Source organism: Lemur catta, chromosome 3 (assembly GCF_020740605.2).
Source record: "Lemur catta isolate mLemCat1 chromosome 3, mLemCat1.pri, whole genome shotgun sequence".
Taxonomy (NCBI): domain Eukaryota; kingdom Metazoa; phylum Chordata; class Mammalia; order Primates; family Lemuridae; genus Lemur; species Lemur catta.
In genome coordinates, this window is record NC_059130.1 from 56,386,624 (window position 1) to 56,407,552 (window position 20,929).

The 20,929-nt window shown below is 35.4% G+C and overlaps 1 protein-coding gene across 1 annotated transcript in view; it reads left to right on the forward strand.

The window, feature by feature from the left end:
• Positions 1 to 645: 645 nt before the first annotated feature.
• GTF2B (general transcription factor IIB) overlaps positions 646 to 20,929 on the forward strand; it is a 28,575-nt gene continuing 8,291 nt past the window's right edge. The window contains exons 1-2 of the mRNA XM_045547588.1: positions 646 to 785; positions 4,654 to 4,760. Of these exons, the coding sequence (XP_045403544.1) occupies positions 769 to 785; positions 4,654 to 4,760 (124 nt within the window). The 5' untranslated portion in view covers positions 646 to 768. The remainder of the gene's footprint in view (positions 786 to 4,653; positions 4,761 to 20,929) is intronic.

A 20,929-nucleotide genomic window follows, 5' to 3' on the forward strand; every position in this document is an offset into this window, starting at 1 on the left:
TGACAAGTTCTCTCTACTTAGCTATCAGCCAAATTTGCAAAGGCCATGAAAAAAAAAGATCAGGGCAGGCCTCATATCTTCGTGCCTCTGGTGCACATAGTGCTCTCACATGGTTTTGTTTCATCTCCTGCCAATTCTAAAAGGGTATGCAAGGCAGATACTATTACCCCTCGCACTGATGAGTTAAAGGACGTGCCTAAGGCACAGCATGCTAGCTGCTAGCTGATGACAGAGGCTGAACTGACAACTATTCTGGATGACCTAAGTGAATTTCTCTTTTTGTTCCAAATTTTTTAATCAGAAAGAATCGCCCCTTGGGGAAGTAAGAACTGAGCTCAAAGGGGAGTAACTGACTGGGGGACAGGAGTGGTGAGAGGGAAGAAGGGGTGGTTAGACCTCAAGGATGTGCGCTTTGCTCCCACCACGAAGCCAGGGTTTTCTTTTTGTTTTAAGTCATTCAAATTGAGAGTAGCTCTGGTGTAGCCTGTTTGCTGGATTCCCTTCAGACTTGTGCTGGTAGTTATATTGACTCACCCAGCAACGTAGCAAATTACAGAAACACAATAAGAAAATAAGAAAAAGCAAAGCACGTGGCGTATGGGATCTCACTATTCTTGGCCTTTCTCCCGACCCGTAGCCGCTCCCTGTTACGACTGCGCAGGTAATTCGCCTATAAAAGCCGGTCTCTGAGCGTCTTACCGCCACAATCTCTTCCTGTTTTCGTTGCAGCTGTTGTCGCTTGTTGCTGAAGCCGCAGTAGCCGCGAAGATGGCGTCTACTAGCCGGTTAGTATGTCAGGCCGAGCCCGGCTGGCTGAGGGGCGGGCGGCGGCCGCCGGGGCAGCCGTGTGGGGCAGAGCGCCCCGGCGGGACGCGAGAGGCGGCGAGACTGGCCGGCCGGCCCGGACAAAGGCAGTTGCAGGCGGCAGGGCTGTCTGGGGCTGTCGCAGGCGGTACCGAGATGTCGGCGTTACTGCCTCAGAGACCGAGGTCGTTTTTTCGTCCGGGCACCACCCTGTGTGGGCCCCGGTGGGCTCCTCTGCCCCCAGCTCCTGGCCTCCCGTCTTTTGCTAATATTTTTACCTTCTTTTTCTGTTAATTTTTTCTACACTGATTTTTTTCCATCTCCGGCCCAAATAGCGAATAGCCTGAGGGTCCGTGATTTCTCCTTTCCAAAGGTGTGGGAAACCATCAGTTAGGTCCCTGTCAATATGACAGCTAGAAAGTTAGGAACGTCAGCATTAGTAAGCCGGGTGGGAACTGGTTACCATCGCAGCGGCCCTCTGAAGTGGAAGCTTGCGCACATCGGAAGCGTTGATTAGTTCTCTGCTGAAGGGTTTCTTTACAAATGTTGTCTGCCTACTCCTAAAGAAAATCTTTCCCGCAGAAAATTAAGTTGTATATGCTGGGAAGTCGCTTTTTAATATATATTTTTAAATGTACTCATATGTACAGGAAATGTGTGCAGTGCCCCCAGAGACAGGCTTTAATCCTGTGACCTGAAAAATGCTTGCAGATCCTAATTATATCTCTCATTACACTATGAGGTAGATATTATTATTTTTGCATAAGTGTAAACTGAGTCATGCCAATGTTGATTTTTCAACAACTGGCCTCTAGTTAGCTCATACTGTATTGAAAGTTTCAAATTAATTATACAGCTTCTGGGAGGCAACTCTGGCACAATTTTTCTGAACCTATTATCATTTATAGAATTGATGAATTTCACCAAAGTCATTTTCACAAAATAGTAAGCCAAGACTCACCATTTTATGGGGAAGAGAAAAAAAAATTGGGGGTGGCCAGCTTTAGTTAATGTCCTGTTTGGAAATAATTCTTAAAGCCAATGACACTCTTGTTTACTGATTCAAAATCTGTGATTGAATACTCAGTCATTCTGTATGGGTGTGGTTGTGTCAGGTAAGGCTTCCTTATAAGTAAATGGAAAACTTAAGCTTTCTCAAATCACCCAAATACAACTTAAATTCTCTCATGGCAGTAGGTATGGAAGGTAAATGTGGTTATATTTAGGCACAGCTTTTGCATATAATAAACAGATTTTATTTGTTAAAAATAAGTTGCAGTAGTTAAGTAGTACATATAGTAAATTCACTGGATAGATTTTTTTTTTACCCAAAGAATACCCTTTCCTTTGTTTGCCTTTACTTTCTTCATTTGTTTGTAAAAAGTTTGAAATAAATTTTTTCTAGATACATCCAGCTCTTAAATTTATGTCATTGCAGTTCTCTCTCTCAAGTGTTTGTACCAGTGAGAACAAAGTAAATGGCAGTATTTCTACCTTTAGCATTTTTTTTCCTGAGGAAGAGATATACTTACTAGCCTATGAAACTGCCTGGTGTTCTGACAGAACAGCACAAATGTTGTGAGTTCAGATCTAAGTTCCACCGCTTATTAGTTCATGACTTCAGGCAAATCATTCTCTGAGCATAATCTTTAAAATGGAAATAAGGCTTGTCTTGCAGGATTGTTGTGGAGATTGATAATAATAAATATATAGCACTAGACACATAGTAGGTACCCTGTAAATGACAGCTATAAAATGGGGTTTGTGCTTATTTGGCACCTTAGGGAGTCTATATTGTTTCAATGTCATCGTTGGTGGTTTTCTCCATTCCTTCCCTATTGTTTCTCTTTATAATTACTTCCACCACCCCCATTCATGTTGTTTCTCTTTCATATTTGTGGGTAATTTGATTAAAATTTTACTATAGCATGATTTTATTTTGATAGGTAACATACAGTAATAGTACAAAAGCAAAAGTACAAAAGATTATACAATGAAAAGTAGTATCCCTTCTTTCCTAGTTCCTAGCCGTCTAATTCTCCCCAAATCAGCCATTGTTGCCAGTTTCTTGGTGTTTTCCTAGTGATTATACTTTAATAAACATACACATGTAGCTGTAACCTCCCCCGCCCCTAAAAGTGGCCTAATATAAACCCTGTCCACTACTTTTTTACCTTTTTTTGTGAAGTTACCACACCGATTTTAAATGCACAGCTCAATTACAAAGTGAGTATAAATATATGTATATATATTGATATAGATAGCTACCACTCAAGTCAAGAAATCAGATACCACTAGCACTAGGTAAGACACTAGCAAAGCCACCTTTGCATCTTTAGTCATTACCCCTTCCCAGGGAAAAGCATATCCTGACTTCTAACACCATAGATTTGTTTTGCCTGATTTAAAGTTGACATAAGTGGCATATGTATTCCACTGTCTAGTTTCTGTTGGTCATCAGTTTTAGATTCATCCATGTTACTGTATATAGCTAGTTCATACTTTTTAAGTGTTGTATAGAATTCCTACCATACTGTTGACTTAGTAAATCTTGAGATGTTTCCATATCTTTTACACACACACACAGACACACACCCCTGTCTCTCCTCCTCCCCACCCGGGTTTTCTATCTACTTTTTAATAGTGCAAAAATATTATTGATCAGTCATTTGGATGCTGTGTTACGTATGGCTTCCTGTTTTACTAATTTGTAATTAGTTTCTTCTAACATTTTCCTTTATTTCAACATAGGTTTTTATAATTTGTACCAACTGCTTAATTTTGTCATAATTTATTAAAATATTTTCCTAACAGGAATTTATGGAATAAGCATGAATAAAGCAATTCTCTTTTCCAATTTTCCCAATGAGAAGATCCAAGATATGTTCTAACTTGACTACATAAATTTGGGGGATATGGATTATTTCATCAGTTTTCCGGTGGATCTACCTTCTAAATTGAGAATAACCATTTCTAATTGTATTTGCTAGCATGAGAAACTTTATCCAAAACCACAGATACCTCTTTACATACTATAAGTATAATTGATCTTGTCTTTAAGATGTATGTGATGGCTGTAACCTAACCATTTCCTATATTACTTCAAATGGATTTTTAAAAAGAGCTTACTTGCAGTGATACCAAGCTTTTGTGATTGTAATACCCCCAGAAATAATTATTAAATCTACATTAAATATCTTTGTTGCTTTTAAAGCTGATTTTGTTAGGTCATTTAAGATTAATGTGTCTTCCCCAAAATTCAAAATAAAATGATTGAGCAAATTATTAATATTACAAGTAGATTATAAAGTAGCTTTTGAATCCATTCTTGAATGCTGAAAAACCCAATTCTGGACTAAGTGAAATCATCAGGTCTTAAGTTTAGCAGGGACTCATCTACCATCCTTCATTTATATACCTGTTCAGTTCACTGTACTATTTTAAAACTGATACTAAGGTAACTAACAAGTAGAAAAATACAGGCTTGAACTTCATTTTCTGACCAGAGGAAAAACGTGACAGAGGACACAGGCTGGATGTTACATGTATTATCAGCTTATTATAGTAGCTAGTCATTACTACACTGATCAAGATTTTTTTAAATCTTAGTAGCTTACATATTATGAGAAGAAACACTTGTTTTCTATTTATGTTTTGAAAGCTTTGCATATCTGCAAACCAGTGAATAATAAAAAATAATTCCAGTGGAATCTACCTACTAATGACTAGCTAGAATGTAAAATAATCTAACTAGGATGTTTACTTTGAAAATTTAACTTTCATGTGTCTTAAATGTACACATGAAAAAATGTTCGAAATCTTGCTTTTTTTAATTTTTTTTTCATTTAGTTTGGATGCTCTTCCAAGAGTTACATGTCCAAACCATCCAGATGCGATTTTAGTGGAGGACTACAGAGCTGGTGATATGATCTGTCCTGAATGTGGCTTGGTTGTAGGTGAGTAGTTATGATTTTAATTTAAATCACTGTTACAGTTACTTTGCTTTTGTATATTTTCTAAAGTCATTTAGTGAACACATTTTTGACTTTTTTCCCCCACAGGTAATTTATATTGTTAAAAAAAAAATAGGAAGCAGAAACAAGAGTAAAATCATCCAGAGATACCATATTTTATTGTATATTCAAATGCATATTTTCATAATGTGGGATAGGAGCTGATCCCAAAGAAATGAAAAGGCCCACAGTAACTTCCTAAGTCCTTAGTCTTAAAGTTTGAGGGGGGCTTGGAAGAGGTGGGTGACACTCATGCATATTAAATAATGAATAAATGTAATCCAACTTTTGTGGCTTTTGTATACTTTGGAAAGTATATAAATATGATTTATTTCAGAGTAATAAAGGTGTATCTGTACTGAGTCTCACCCAAGGCCTTTTTGTCAACAAAAAAGATGTGGTATAACTTTCATATGGGATCATCTTTTGATGAATATCTAGTATAAAATTTTTATTGGCAGAAATACCACTTTTTAAAATTTTACTTTTATACCTACTTGCTTACTAATCTAGATATGCAGCAGAATTTAGAGTAAAATTATTCTTATAATGGACTTGCAGCCAGCACCTGAGAATAGTGGTAGTACTTAGCAGTTTGAATTAATTTGGAATGAAAATGCTGGAAGAATTGTGGGAAGTATAACCGAAACATTGGTAGTGGCATACTGTGGAATTGTCTTACTCAGTAGATATCTGTAGTACTCATCCAAGAAGGCTGCTTGCTTCAGACCTACAGTGAGAGTTTTAAAGCATAGAGTTGCTAATAGGAATTGAGAACCATTTGCAATTGTATCCTACTCAGTAAATAATATTAACAGCTAATAATTTACTATATAATTGGCACTGTTCTAAATGATACATGTATTTACTCAATTTATCCTCTTGACAAACCTGTGACATGAGTACTGACATTATTTGCATTTTATAGATGAGCAAACTGAGGTTCAAGTAGTCTGGCAGTCTGGCTCTATTGTCTGCATGGGAATGAGATTTCTATTCTGTATTATTGCCTTTTTATTTTTAACTTTTAGTTTTTTTAATTTTTTGAGACAGTGTCTGGCTCTCATGCAGGCTGGAGTGCAGTGGTGCACTCATAGCTCACTGCAGCCTAAAACTCCTGGGCTCAAGCAATCCTCTTGCCTCAGCGTCCCGAGTAGCTGGGACTGCAGGTGTATGCCACCATACCTGGCTAATTTTTTTACTTTGTTGTAAAGATGAGGTTTTGCTATGTTGCCCAGGCTGGTCTAAGACTCCTGGACTCAAGTGACCCTCCTGCCTTGGCCTCTCAAAATTCTGGTGTTACAGGCATAAGCCACTATGCCTTGGCCCTGTATTGCCTTTCATAAGAAAATGATTTCAATATGGGATTGGCAAACTATGACCCACCATCTGTTTTTGTATGGCCTACATGCTAGTTATGACTTTTGTACTTTTAAATAGTTGAAAAAAAAAATCAAAAGAATAACAGATTTCAGGACACAGGAAAATAATATCAAATTCAAATTTCAGTATCCATAAGTAAAGTTTTATTGAAATACAGCCACACTCACTTGTTTACACAGTGTCTATGGCTCCTTTCACATTACAATAGCAGAGTTTAGTAGTTGCAACAGAAACCACATGTGGTACTCTCATCACTTTGTTCTCCTGCTCAGCACACTACAGATTGTAGTGATGCAGTTATCACCTACAGCATTTTGAGTTCCATACATGTCACCATACTGCAACATTTTATTTTTATTACCATTGCATACCCATCATGCCAAAAGAAAAGTGAACTTTGAAGGACATACTTGAAAGGCACAATGGAGTGTGCATTATTTTATCATTGAATTAGATGGCAAAGCATTGTTTATTATGCATTAATAGTATGGCTATGTTAAAAGAATACAATAAACATAGACATTACCGTACTGAGCATTCATCACAATATTCCTAACTCAGGAAAACAATGATCAGAAAAAAATTTTATAAAGTGAAAATATCTTAATACAACAGAATTTCTTCACAAAAGTAAAAATAAAAACGAGCCTGCAACTATAGTAAGTTTCTGAGTGGCTTCTTTGTAGGCCAGGCAAGGAAAGCCATTTACCAATGATGAGTTAATTAAATTGTATTTGATTACAGCAGTGATGGGATGTGTCCGGAGAAAATAAACTTATTTAAGACTGTTAGCTTCTCAGCAAGAACAGTTGCTTGAAGAGTTGAGGACTCTGGGAGCAACAGTAGTCAATTAAAAATCAAGGCAAATTATCTCAAGTATTTTTTCCTTGGCTCTTGACTAGACAGATGTTACTGATACTGCTCAGTTTATTCAAGAAGTCAGTGCTGAGTATGAAGTGACAGAATTAGCCTCTGAGAGTTGCCTACGTGGAATAACTGTAGGAGAAAATATTTTCAAAGAAATTGCAAAAATACTAATTCAGTACAACCTGAAGTGGAATCTGCTAAGATGCGTTATAACTAATAGTGGTAAAAATGTGTAGAGCAGAAGATTTAGTTGGACAAATTTACTAAGTGTGAAAATATAAGGTGCTTAAAGCCTATGCTTATTCATTATATTATTGATTGGCAAGTACTTTGTGGAAAAGATTTTAATCTACTGTGTGTTGATAAACCAGTAGTGTGAACAGTGAATTTCATTCTTGTGGACGTAACTGTCCTCAATTTTATGAAATTTTTTGTTAAAGAAATAGAAGTTGAATATCCTGACTTGCCCTACCACACAGTAATTTGGTAGGTTAGCAGTAGCAAAGTTTTGTTGTGGTTTTTTTTGAAGTCAGAGTCAGGGTTGAGGTTTTTCTGAATTGATACTGCCTTCCAACTACTATTGTTGAACACTGGATGGTTTTGAAAATTAGCTTTTGCTACAAAATTGCTAATATTTCTTAATGAATTCAACTTAGAATTGCAAGGCAAAGGAGTGCTTATATGTGAAACAAACTGCAGTAAAGTCAATTCTACAACAATTAAATGTTATTTGAATCACATGTAATGTCAAATTGCTTTTATACACCGTATACTTCTAGTGCTGTCAGAAGTTAAAACAGTATCTTCATTATTACACAGATTTGCAGCAGATATATTTTCCAAGGTCAAGCTATATTTTCAGCAGTGTTTTTCAGGCCTGGATGCAAGTGTAAAGGAAATTTTCATATTTCAAAATTCATTTTAACTATGCACTTAAGGGGCTTCCATCTAACCTTGAATTGTAAATGACTAATCTGCAGTGTAACAACCTGTTAAAAGGTAAATATCAGGAGAAGAATATAATAAAATTCTATAAATGTCTTCTAAGCAATAAATATGCTCAATTAAAATATGCTGTGGATTAATATCAGTATTCGCAGTACTTATCTGTGTAAAAAGACACATTAAAATGAAATACATAAAATCCTGTAACACATCATTATTGACACGTGAACATTTATAATTGATTTTGATAATAGGGAACATTAGCTTTGAACTGTAGTTAAGCGAAATGTTATCCCCAAGAAAGAGAATTCCATTCTTCTCATCAGTAGATATGTATTACAATAAATTATACTCAATTATTATTATATTTTAAATTTTATCAATAAAACTTAGTGGATTTTTTCTTTTTATATGAATACCTACTTAATATACTCAATTTTGCCTCTTTACCCACAAAGCCTAAAATATTTACTATATGCCCCTTTACAGAAAATGTTTGCTAACCTTTTGAGTTAAATGAGAGCATTCTAATTGTTCCATAGTATTAATATCAAACTGATAATCTGTGAGGCAGCAATGTAAAATTGAAGATAATTTCAGCTTCTTGGCCCTATTAACCTCTGTGGCCATTTTAAAAAGAAGTAATGCAAAAATAGCCCATTATATTTCCAGCTCTTCTATCAGCCTCACTTCCACTTTAATCAGCAAGACAATTGGATAAGATTAATCAACTGGAGAAGGAAGATATAATTCACAAGGTTTATATGCTTTCTTGTGCTTGGAATCCTTAACTTTTATGTGCATTTTTCTGCTGTATCAAACCAAAGGAAGTTGATTTTCTTTTAGTTTTGCTTTATTGACTTGCTAGTATTGAACACTAATAAATGTTAAATCTTAAGTTCTGAAAAATTTAAAATAGAAACCTATAAAACTTCCTTTCTGTAGTTTATAGCAATATTTCTTTGTGATATTGGTTATGACATACACAAAATATTACTAACACTTATTTTTAAAATATATAGTATGCTCATTCACAGATATTTTTGGTTAAATGTGTAACATGTCCTATAAGTGAAGAATCCATTCCGTGACCAAACAACGGTGGGTGGAAAAGAATCTGTTAGCAAAATTCTATTTTGCTGAGAATATTGCCAAGCAAATTAAGTTGAAAATAGCTTAACTCAACATGACAGGTCATGAGTCTAGATTGGTATATAGCCACACGTGTGTGTATATATGTATCATTGTTATATATAAGTAATAAATTTAGATTGTGTTATACAGTCATGCATCACTTACTGATGGGAGTATATTCTGAGAAGTAGTTTCATGACTGTCTGAACATCACAGTGTACTTATAAAACCAAGCCTAGGTGGTACAGCTTACTAGACACCTAGGCTACATGGTATAGCCTATTGTTTCTAGGCTACAAACCTGTACAGCATGTTACTGTGTTGAATACTATAGGCATTTGCAACACAGTGTTAAGTATTTGTATATCTAAACATAGAAAAGGTACAGTAAAAATACAGTATTATAATCTTATGGGACCACTGTCATATATGTGGTCTGTTGGCCAAAATGTCATTATAATTATATAGCACATGACTGTATATGTAATTGAATTTGCATTGTCTCACTGGTTTAAAGGCATCTGCTCTTTGTTGCCAGCTCAATTTAACCTTTACCTTTTATGCTAAGAAAACAGGGAAGAAATCAGGCTGGGCACATATTCTGCAACCCACTAAGGGTATAACATTTATGGCTTTTTTCATATTTGAGATAATGATTTTCATAGGAATCTGAATCTAGACAATATCATGTGTTTCCTAGTAAATGATCTTGGTGTACATGGTTTGAATATGCTTGCCATAAAATTTTACATTGCCTGAAACTTTTTAGATTATACTGTATTTATTGAATAAGCATTTGAATAGCGTTTGGTTTAAATAATGACCAGACAGCTTTAGAAACTGAAACTTTTTCAGAGTAGTTTTGGACAATCCTGTATTTAATGTTTAATTTGTGCTTGAAAATTAGGAAGCCCCACTGTTAGTAATCCTACTTAATATCAAACTCAATTATATCTAGTTGGGCTAGATACTGCCAACATTCATATTCAAAGCCATGCATCACTCTACTCACCTGAGTCAGCAACTAAGAGACCCCATTACTATCAACTTTTTAAATGAAATTTATAATACAAAAAAAAATACTTATATAGACTACCTTTTCTCCAGCGTCTAATAACACCTTTTTCATTGTCCTCCAGACCTTCACTCAGTCTTCTTGAGGCCCACTACTGAGTCTCAAAACCAGTGCCATGTGTTTTCAGTATTTCTTAAAGCAACATCATACTTCAGGAATCAATTTCTATTTCAGTTACATAACAAACTACCCCCAAAGTTTGGTTGGTTTATAACAACCATTTTATTTTGGTCATGATTTTATGGTTTGGTAATTTGGGAAGGACTCATCTGGACAGTTGGCACAGGCCAGACCTGGAAGATCCACTTCTATAATGGCATCTTCAGTTGCATTTCTGGTGCCTCCGTGTTCCAGGGCCTCCCCACATAGATCTGTCATCCTCCAGAGCTTCTCCGTAGTTGCCTAAGAGTTGTCATATTTTATACATGGTAGTTGGTTTCCAAGAGAAATATCCCAAGAGCAAGCGTAAGAGAAAGTAGAAGCTGGATGGGGGCAGTTAGGGGCTATCTATGCCTAGATATGGCACAGGATCACGTTTGTATTCTACTGGTAAAAGCCATCATAGGACCCACCCAGATTGGAGGGGATGGAGAAATAGGCCCCACCTCAATGTGAGAGTGATGAGGTCATATTGCAGTAGAACATGTGGATGGGAGATATTATTGCTGCCATCTTCAGAAAATACAATTTGTCACATGTTTACTGCCTTTTGTTTAATGTTTTTTTCCCCAATATTTAAATAGCTGTGTAATATTTAGTCTCTCCTACAACTTGTTTACAAATTTTTGTGGCTATTGTTAATACTATTCAATATGTAATAGTTGTCCGATTGATTTTTCTCTTTTATTTGAATTATAGGATTTTTATTTTAAACATATAAAGTGTTACGATTTGGTGTTAGCTATCTCATTTTATTGGAGAACCTTAAAATATTGGTAGCGACTCTAAAACAGGGACAGTTTTTAAAGCATTGCTTTGTTGTTCCTATCATGAAGCTATTGGTTCCAACAGTACTTTTTTGTGGGTTTTTTGTTTTTTGGGGTGTTTTTTTTTTGCCAAATCCTTTTAGTATAGTGTGTCATTTTAGAAGTTGAACACGAGGTGGCAGTATAATTATATTTGGATCATCAATTCATAAATTTGACCTTGTACATTGCCCATACATAGATATATAATCAGTAAAGTGTTGGGTTAGTAAACTGTTACAATAGCTGTTAAAGTGTGAAATTGGTCTTTCATGACTTTTATAAATTAGCATTTCATAATGAGGGGTTAAAACTAGTATCATTTCTAGTTAGAGCCACTTTTTTGTGTGCCATTTAAAAATTCTTTCATTGTGCTTAAAAGCAATATAAGGATATACTGGGAAATAGTTTAGGTATATTTTAAAGAGAAAAATTAGTCAGTTGGACCTCTCCCTCCTAAACTCATTCTGGATATTATTTATTATACCGGTGAATCTGGAGTATGAATGCATAAGTGTGCAGTAAGAGTCAATTGGGGAATGTGTTTTAAAAGATTCTAGGCTGCATTCCCAGAAACTCTAATGGGGGTAACAAATTGAGGAACACAAATCTGTACTATTAACTGTACAATTTGTCACATTCTTTGAGATTTTCTGTACTTCAAGATTTTTCATCTCCGTCTTCCTGTTTTCATTGTCTCCAGACCTAGGCTGCAAACTCCTATAGGGTATATGTTTTATAATTATGTGTCTCCATCACTCCTAGTAGAACTACAATCAATGGCTCTAGAACCTAGGCTTGGCTTTACTAGTTAATTAGTTGTGTATAGTCAAGTTACATAATTGATTCAAGTTTAACATTTTTCATCTATAAAATAAGTCTCCCTTTCTTCTCCCCAAAAAGGCAGATATCATACATGTCAGAATTGTTAAAAGACAAATGAAGTAATATATGAAGGATATACTATAATTTTAGTATGAGATATCAGTGATACATATTTTGGAGATACAAATGCTTTTTTTTTTGTAGAAAAAGAGGATGATTCTGAGATACCAATCTTTATAGCATGTCGATTACAACATGTGTTTGAGTGATTACTGTGGGTCTGGCATATTTAATGCTCCAATGTTTTAAAGATTATTGGGTTACCATCTTTAAATTAGCATTAACAGTGTTTCCTAGAGGGAAGAATCCAGGTGTAGTTTAATATGGCCAAGCTGTGTTTTTAAAGTAAGGCATTATTTGTATTCAGTTTGAAATTCTTGGATTGGCCTGCAGATACAGCCTTCTTGCCTGATGTAGAATTTTTAATTTAAAGATGGCAACTTTCTCTTAAGTATCAGAAAATTACAAATTTTACTTGTTTAACAGACTGTTCTTTGAGGTAGCTTGTTTCCATTTTACACAAGGGAAAACTGAGACTCCGAGGGCTTAGATAATTAGCTTGTGTTTCCTCATCTAGTGAGTGACAGAGCCACTTAATCCAGGTCTGTAAAACCTAAACACCTCTGGTCTTTCTACCACATATCTCTGTTAAGCACTGTGCTGATCACTGAGAGTGACAGAAAGCTGTGGTGCTATCAGCAAGCACTGGAGCAACTCTTTGGATAGCATGAGGAAGGGAGGAGGGTAAATTAATACAACACAGTGTGGTAAAAGCTATATTATAGGTCTTCTAAGTATAGTGAAAGCACAAAGGAAGGAAATGATAACTTTCTGGAGTAAATACCATTGAATTTACAGTGAACCACAATCTTTAAGAATGAATAACTTTATGGGGGGAGATTCATGCCAAGTAGAGGGATAAAGAAACCTGTGCCATAGGATAGAGGACTGAAAAATATTAGTGTGTGAATGACTTGAGTTTATCGTGGCCAAGGTTAGGATGCATCTTCAACCAGAGCCTCAGCTGAAGTGCTGCTGCTGCTACAGACCTGCTTGTATATGAGTGAGGAAAAGCAAGATGCAGTAAGATATTCAAGGATGGAACTTACAATGTATTTTCCCTTAGAAACTATTTTCCAAGTAGTAATTACACTGTCAACTCGTACAGAGTTTTCTTTAGGGTCTAAACATCAGGGATAAAGTAGGCTTTTATGGGCTGATCTGGGAAATGAACCATGGTATGATTTGTTTCTAGGAGATAAATCATTTTGAGTTCCTTCTCAATTTACATTATGGGAACAAACTGTGATTTAGAGACGAGCTTCATTATTATAGTATTTTTTTATAAAGTATCTTTTGATCAGAGTTCTCTTTAAAATTGCAAGATTTTTGATAAGAATGTATTTTGACCCTTGCTGGGTACAGTGGCTAATGCCTATAATCCCAGCTACTTGGGAGAGTTTGAGGCTGCAGTGAGCTATGATCATGCCATTGCACATCAGCCTGGGTGACAAGGTGACAAAGAGTGAGACCCTATCTCAAAAAAAAAAAAAAAAAAAAATGTATAGTGACCCAAGACTAAAAATTAGGATTCTTTGAAATGTCATGAGAAGGAATGGTAGAAAGGATTAAATGATAAGGAAAGTAGGAAAGCTAATAACATTTCATTTTCAACATTAGACTTACTATATAAGATGTTAGTTTAAATAGTTTTCCAAAGGAACTTGGATTTTTTTTCTTTTTTACTTTTAATTGAAAAAGTACTGGATGCCTTGTGTTTGTCCATCTTGAATCAGTCTGATTCCTGAACTTTTAGACTTATTAGCACATTTTGAAAAAATGTATAGTTTTCTACTAAATGAGTATTAGACAAATCTAGCATGTGAAAACAAGTAACTTGGGGATATTATTCGGGACTTCTACTTCTGAATTTTCTACTGCAGGTTGTATGTCAAAATGTTTAAATAAGATCAGTTTCTGGGAAGATAGCAGAAAAAAATTGAAATTCTGGGAAATTCCTCTTCATATTCCCTTTTCAAAAATTCCTTTATAAAATTATAAGAAACAGGAAACAAAAACATTCTATAAGAGTCTAGGTCAGGCTAGAACACCAGACCCTCTCCAATATTGGTTTCCTGATTGCTTTTGGTATGTTGCAGTTTCCCCCTGCACTATTAAGATTGCTACCTAAGTCCTTCTGGTTTTAATATTGTCCTGCAAAATATCTTTGGTTGAATTTACATAGCTTGCATGGTAAGGAGGTTGAATGTCTTTTTAATTTGTCTTTGTGTACTGTTTCCTTCGGAATACAAGGCAGAGTACATTGATTTTACTGCACATTCTTTCTTCTCCTCTCCTCTCCCCCTACCCTATTATTCCTGTAGCGAAGAGTGTTGGTCATTTGGCAATATCCATTTCCCCATTCTTCCATTAGTAAGAGACCCTCACTTTCGACTGAGCATGTAGTTGCCCATCTAGACCAGGGGTCCCCAACCTTTTTGGCACCAGGGACTGATTTCATGGAATACGACTTTTCCATGGACTGGGGGTAGAGGGTGGAGATAGTACTGCCTCAGCTTCACCTCAGATCATCAGGCATTAGATTCTCATAAGGAGCCCACAATCTAGATCCCTTGCATGCACAGTTCACAGCAGGGTTTGCGCCCCTATGAGAATCTAATGCCACTGCTGATCTGACAGGAGGCGGAGCTTATGCTGTCATGCGAGCGATAGGGAGTGTCTGTAAATACAGATGAAGCTTCAGCTTCCACACCTGCTGCTCACCTCCTGCTGTGCGGCCTGGTTCCCGACAGATTACAGACTGTACCAGCCCAGGGGTTGGGGCCCACAGGTCTGGACTATGTCCCAGTTTCCCCTGTGATTTAAGTTGTAAATAGTGGGTTGTCAGTAGAAGAGATGTGTGCAACTCTAGATCCTTCCCTAAGAAGAGATGTGTCTTCCCTTTTTCTCCTTCCCAGTAGTGAAGACAACTGATCAGAAAGATAGAAAAAGCCTGGGTCACACTAGCCTAGGACTATTAAATGTGGAGTGTTAACATGAGAAACTTCTATCTTGTTTAAGTCACTGTTATTTTTCCTGATTACAGCAACCTTTCCTATATATTTCATAATAAACTTCTGGAATCCTATTTGGAGTTTATCTTGTTTGGATCATCTGTTATCTGCCAGGAACTCTGTGTTGCCAGAAAGACTGAGAATACTGGTAGTAGTGCAGTGGATGGGAAGATTTTTCCAACATCATTACCACCACTGGGCTTGGATTGACAATTCGTTATTATAAGATGAATAAGCTTAAAAATCAACATGAAGCTTATGAATACAAACTACAGTAAAGAGAAACTCAATCCTATATACTTAGCAAAAAATTCTGCCCCTGACATAGTTTAATTACTAGAAGAAAGTTAAATAATAGAAAACATTTGATTTATGTGATCAATAAGCTAAAGCTTCCATAATGTTACTTCCATAATGTTAAATATTATTGTGATCAGAAATAAGATAGCACAAGGAGACAAATGCAATACAACTGTTTTTAGGCAGCAGTTAGCAGACTTTAACATTCTAGAAAATTGAATCAGTAGAGCAGAGAACAAACCTGAGATATACTCATAGTGTATAGGAAGATAAGATATTCATTATAGTGCTACTTGAAGATTTGGGTGAATAAGGTAAAGTATTAAAGGTACAATAGAAGAAAACTTTACATTCCTAGCAGAAGACCTCAGGGTTGCAAATCAAGAGTTGCACACACTACTGGGGAATGTATCCTTTTAAAATTTGAATTTTTTTATTAATAAAGTCTTGCAATCAATCAGCAAAATTACTCTCAAAGGACCCAAAATGGTATTGACAGATTACTTCTCTGTGAACAATGCCAAAATGCAATGAAGTTAACTCTGATTCCTCAGTTTGTCATTTGGTACAAAAAGGAGGTCATAGAACAATCTTTTTTATGAATTTATACATAAATCTCCCAAAATACAGTGCTGAATTTTGTTTGCTAATTGTCACATGGAACAGCACTAATGACTATTCACTGACACTTTTTGTTCTTCTCCTTTTGGGTACATGGTCCAATTGTACTTCCCTACCCTCTTTGAAGTTAAGCATGACCCCATGACTGGCTTTGGCCGTGTGAATGGAAATGTTAGGGTTACTTTTGGTCGGAAACCATTAAATCAGTGTATAACAATTCACCACATTCCCTTCCCTCTACCAAGGTGACTGGAGCTATCTCAGGTGATAGAGATTCTATCACCTTAAATAAGAATGGCATACAAAGCCCCCAGCTGTCACTGGATAGACATGTAATGGGAATAAGAACTAAACCTTCATTTTAAACTGCTGAGCTTTTGAAATTATTTGTGACTCTAGTAAACTTAATTTATCCTAACACATAAATACTAAAGAATAATAACCCACAAACAACTATGGTTAGCTTTCATAATATAAGAAGACAGTATGTAAGAAACACAATGGTGGGCTGGGCACGGTGGCTCACGCCTGTAATCCTAGCCCTCTGGGAAGCCGAGGCGGGTGGATCGCTCGAGGTCAGGAGTTCAAGACCAGCCTGAGCGAGACCCTGTCTCTACTAAAAATAGAAATAAAAATTATCTGGACAACTAAAAATATATATAGAAAAAATTAGCCGGGCATGGTGGCGCATACCTGTAGTCCCAGCTACTCGGGAGGCTGAGGCAGGAGGATCGCTTAAGCCCGGGAGTTTGAGGTTGCTGTGAGCTAGGCTGATGCCACGGCACTCACTGTAGCCCGGGCAACAGAGTGAGACTCTGTCTCAAAAAAAAAAAAAAGAAAAAAGAAACACAATGGTAAGATGACAAACATTTAATAAACTCAATACTTATTCCTGTGTAAGATACTTAGAGTAGAATGATTTTTTAATAGAAAACTGTTTTACTTTACCATTTATATGTATAATGTTAAAATGTTTCTGTTTAAAATCAAGAGCATAGTTTTGAAAGTTCTGACCAGTGCTTTAGATGTAAAAGAGAAATGAAAGTTAAGCATTGGAAAGGGAGTAAGTTTTTTTTTTATGACTGATGGGATTCTATAACTAGAACATTCAAATCAAATTGTAAACATTGTCTATTAAAAGTGGCTGAATATAAGCATATAAAATATTACAGCAATTACTAGTTAGAAAATGTAATTTTTAATGTAAGGAAATCTTAAGTGTAACATACATCATACTTTGAAATCTAAAAGAAGACCTTGAAGAAAAAGAGTATTCCCTGCCGTAGATGATTGATAAAAATTGTTCTGTCCTAAAATAATATATAGGTTTGGTGTAGTTTTAGTTCAAAATCAACAGCATATTGGTGGCAGTGAATTTTAATTTTTAATTTACTGAGGTATAAATAATTTACTGAGGTTTAATTTACTGAGGTATACAATGAAATGCACAGGTCCGAAATGTCTAGTTTAAATTTTGACAGTGCATATACTGGTATAACCAACACCCTCATCAGGGTTCATCGACCATTTCCCTCACCTCAGGAATTCTTTTGTGCCATTTTCCCATTACCCCAACCCCAACACAACCACCACTGTAGTGATTTCTAGTCTCATAGATCATTTCGGCATTTTTTTTTTCAACTTCATATGAAAGAAATCATACAGTGTGGACTTTTTTGTGACTGACATTTTTGGCTCAAAATAATTTCAAAAATATTCAAAAAGTTTTCAAAAACTTGGAAATGCATTTATGTTATTGTAATATCAATAGTTTATTTGCTGAGAGATATTCTATTGTACACATTTTCCTGCTGATGGGTTGTTCCCAGTTTTTAGCTAATTATGAATAATGCTGCTATGAACATTCTTGTATGAGACTTTTGTAGGTAAATACCCTCCATCCCTCAGTGTCCATGGAGGATTGGTTCCAGGATATCCCTGGGATACTAAAATCCACAGGTGCTCAAGTCCCTGGTATAAGATGGCATAGTGTTTGCATATAACCTGTGCACATCTTCTGTATACTTTAAATTGTCTCTAGATTACTTACAATACTAATACAATGTAAAGACTATGTAAATAGTTATATTGTCTTGTTCGGGGAATAATGACAAGGAAAAGAAGTATAGATGTTCACTGCAGATGTGATTTTTTCCCAGATATTTTTGATCTGGAGTTGGTTAAAAGCACAGATGCAGAACATACTGATACAGAATGCCAACTGTACTTAATGAGTGAATTGCCAAATCCTAAGTTAGGTGCCAAAGTGATTGAACCACTTTAAACAGGTGCAAGTGATTTTGACAATTATTTTCAGTTTCTTCCTGAAAAATCAAGAGATGAAACTCATTCTCTTCAGAATAAGGTAAAATGTTTTAGTTAATACTTTTTAGACATCACTGTAATATATGGATTGAGAGCTGTATATGTGTGTAATGTGTAAATATATACATTGGGTGTGTTTACTTTTTTGGTTGGGGAACTTGATTAAAAGTGTTAGAGATCATACTCTATGATGGAGGGAGGAGTAGTGCTTTTATATATATATTATTGTAGTGCTATTATTTTGGATATTATAAATCTTCATATGTAGACTTTCTATGTGGTGTTAATTATACACAAATCAGTGTGTGGTTAAGAAGGAAACTAGTACAAGTTGGCATGTTTCTATGTTTCTAGAACATTAAAAGATATTTGAAGGGGTGTGTGTATGTTAATTGGCAGGCTTCTTCCTTGTTAAAGGTTGATTATACCCAAATACATGGCTGTCTTGTACAACTTACCCCTCGAAAAGATTCTGTATTGCAGTTTTCTTCCAGAGCAACTTTTAAAATATTACCCCATTTAAATTTTCTTCAAATAAAAATCTTTTATGTATTCTGATTTTTTTTCTCAGTGGTCTTGCCCTATTTCTTGTTACTCAGGCGCTTAATCTTCTGGGCTGTTTGTAGTTTCATGGTGTGCTAATTGAGTTATTTTGGAAATTTTATTCCTTATAAATGGTGTTTGAGCAGTAAAATATTAATATAAAAATAGGGAATCATTCTTAGCACAAACCACAGATTCTTGAATGAGTCATTTAGATCATTCCTATGTATGTGGAAAAATTTTATCACTACCCAGTGCTGGGTTTCCTAGGTATACTATACTACTTTTTTTTTTTTTAAATCCAACTTGTCTTTTTAAAGGCAATATAAAGCAAGTAATATTAATAAATGAAACTCGTGGTAAGGTACTTTGGGACCAAAAGGAAAATGCTGTAAAATGAAGCATCTTGGCTAATGCTTTATCTTTAGATTTCTAGAGAAACTTAAAAGATGTGGGCATACCTACCTGCCTTTTCATTTGTACTGTTCTCTTAATACATTCCTTTGTGTTAATGAAAATATTACAGATTAATGATGACATTTGACTTTTTTTGAACTTATAATTTAGTAACTCCAGGTTTAAAGGCCATAATTATTTTTGTTTTTTCATATTTGTGTGTGGGTTTTTTTGCCAAATAGGAAAGTTAGATTCTCTTTTCTCCTTTGAAAACATAAGTGCGTGGGAACACCGTGGTATCACTTTAATTGGTGGATGGTACTAAAAGGGCTAAATATTGCCTTAAAATAATATTCTTATGTTCATGATATAAATTTAGTAAGAATAGGTTGTCATAAAGCAATCTGATCTAATTTTAATTTTTAAAAATATGTAAAATATTTATACACTTGAATTTTATAAAAGGCAAAGGAACATATACCAGAATATTTATAGTGACTGTTTCTGGGTGTTGAGAATGCAGATAATTTTTTGTCACATATCTATTTTTTTAGTGAACAAATATTCTTTTCTAAAAGGAAGAAAAAATAATCTCTTTAGTGTGATCTCTTTGAGATGTAGTCCTGTTGATTAATATTGTAGTAAGGCTTCAGTGCACAATGACAGATTTTTTGATACTTTTAGGTAAGTTTTTAAAATCTAATTTGTATAATTAGAATTGCTTCCCAAGTTTACTGATGTTTGTTATTATGAGGAGGAAACAGAAATCCATGACAGTCCCATCCATCTAACCCTTTTCTCCTTTTGGGGCACTTGCTTAACATGATACACTAAAATTGCCTTATAACTGATTGCCCCACTTCTAGTCTCCCTGGCTGTTCTCCTTGCATACAGGAATGGCAAATGGGGACCCTGCCTCTAATCTCAGTCCCATTGTGACATGGACATGTTATAGTCCAGGTGATATCTGGTTACTCCCAGGTCATCGACTGTTTAAAGAAAAACAGATTTCCCAAAACCTTCAGGAGTAAGTCATTCTGTTGTGTGTTTGCCTGCTTTCTTAAATATATCACTGAGATTAGAATATAAAATAAAAGATGTAGCATGGAGTTCCTTCCTTCTGTTCCCTCCATCCTCCTTTGCAGTTCCACTAACCAAATACCTGCAGTAACACATTTGATACTTTTAAAGTCTTATATGGAGATTAATGTTTTAAAACTGATGCCTCTCCTTACCAACCCCACCAAAAAGGGAGAAACTTTCAGAATATCTGCCATTTTTTTTCATTGCAGTAAATATCTAATATTGAGCACTTAGAACTACTTTTTAAGTACTTTATGTGCACTGTGCATGTGTATTAGCTTATTTAGTCTTTACGGTCTTTATAATATGAGAGAGGATTTTAAAGCTGAGGAAGTGAAGACATAGAAACGATATGTCTAAGGGTAAGCAGCATGTGGCAGTCTATACTCTTAATCATTATATTAATTGACTGTCAGTACCATAACTTCTTTTCATTGCTGCGGTAACTGATTTCTACCATTCCTTCTTTCTGCTTGTTGTATATACACAAAGATGAAAATGGTCTGGTTCTTGCTT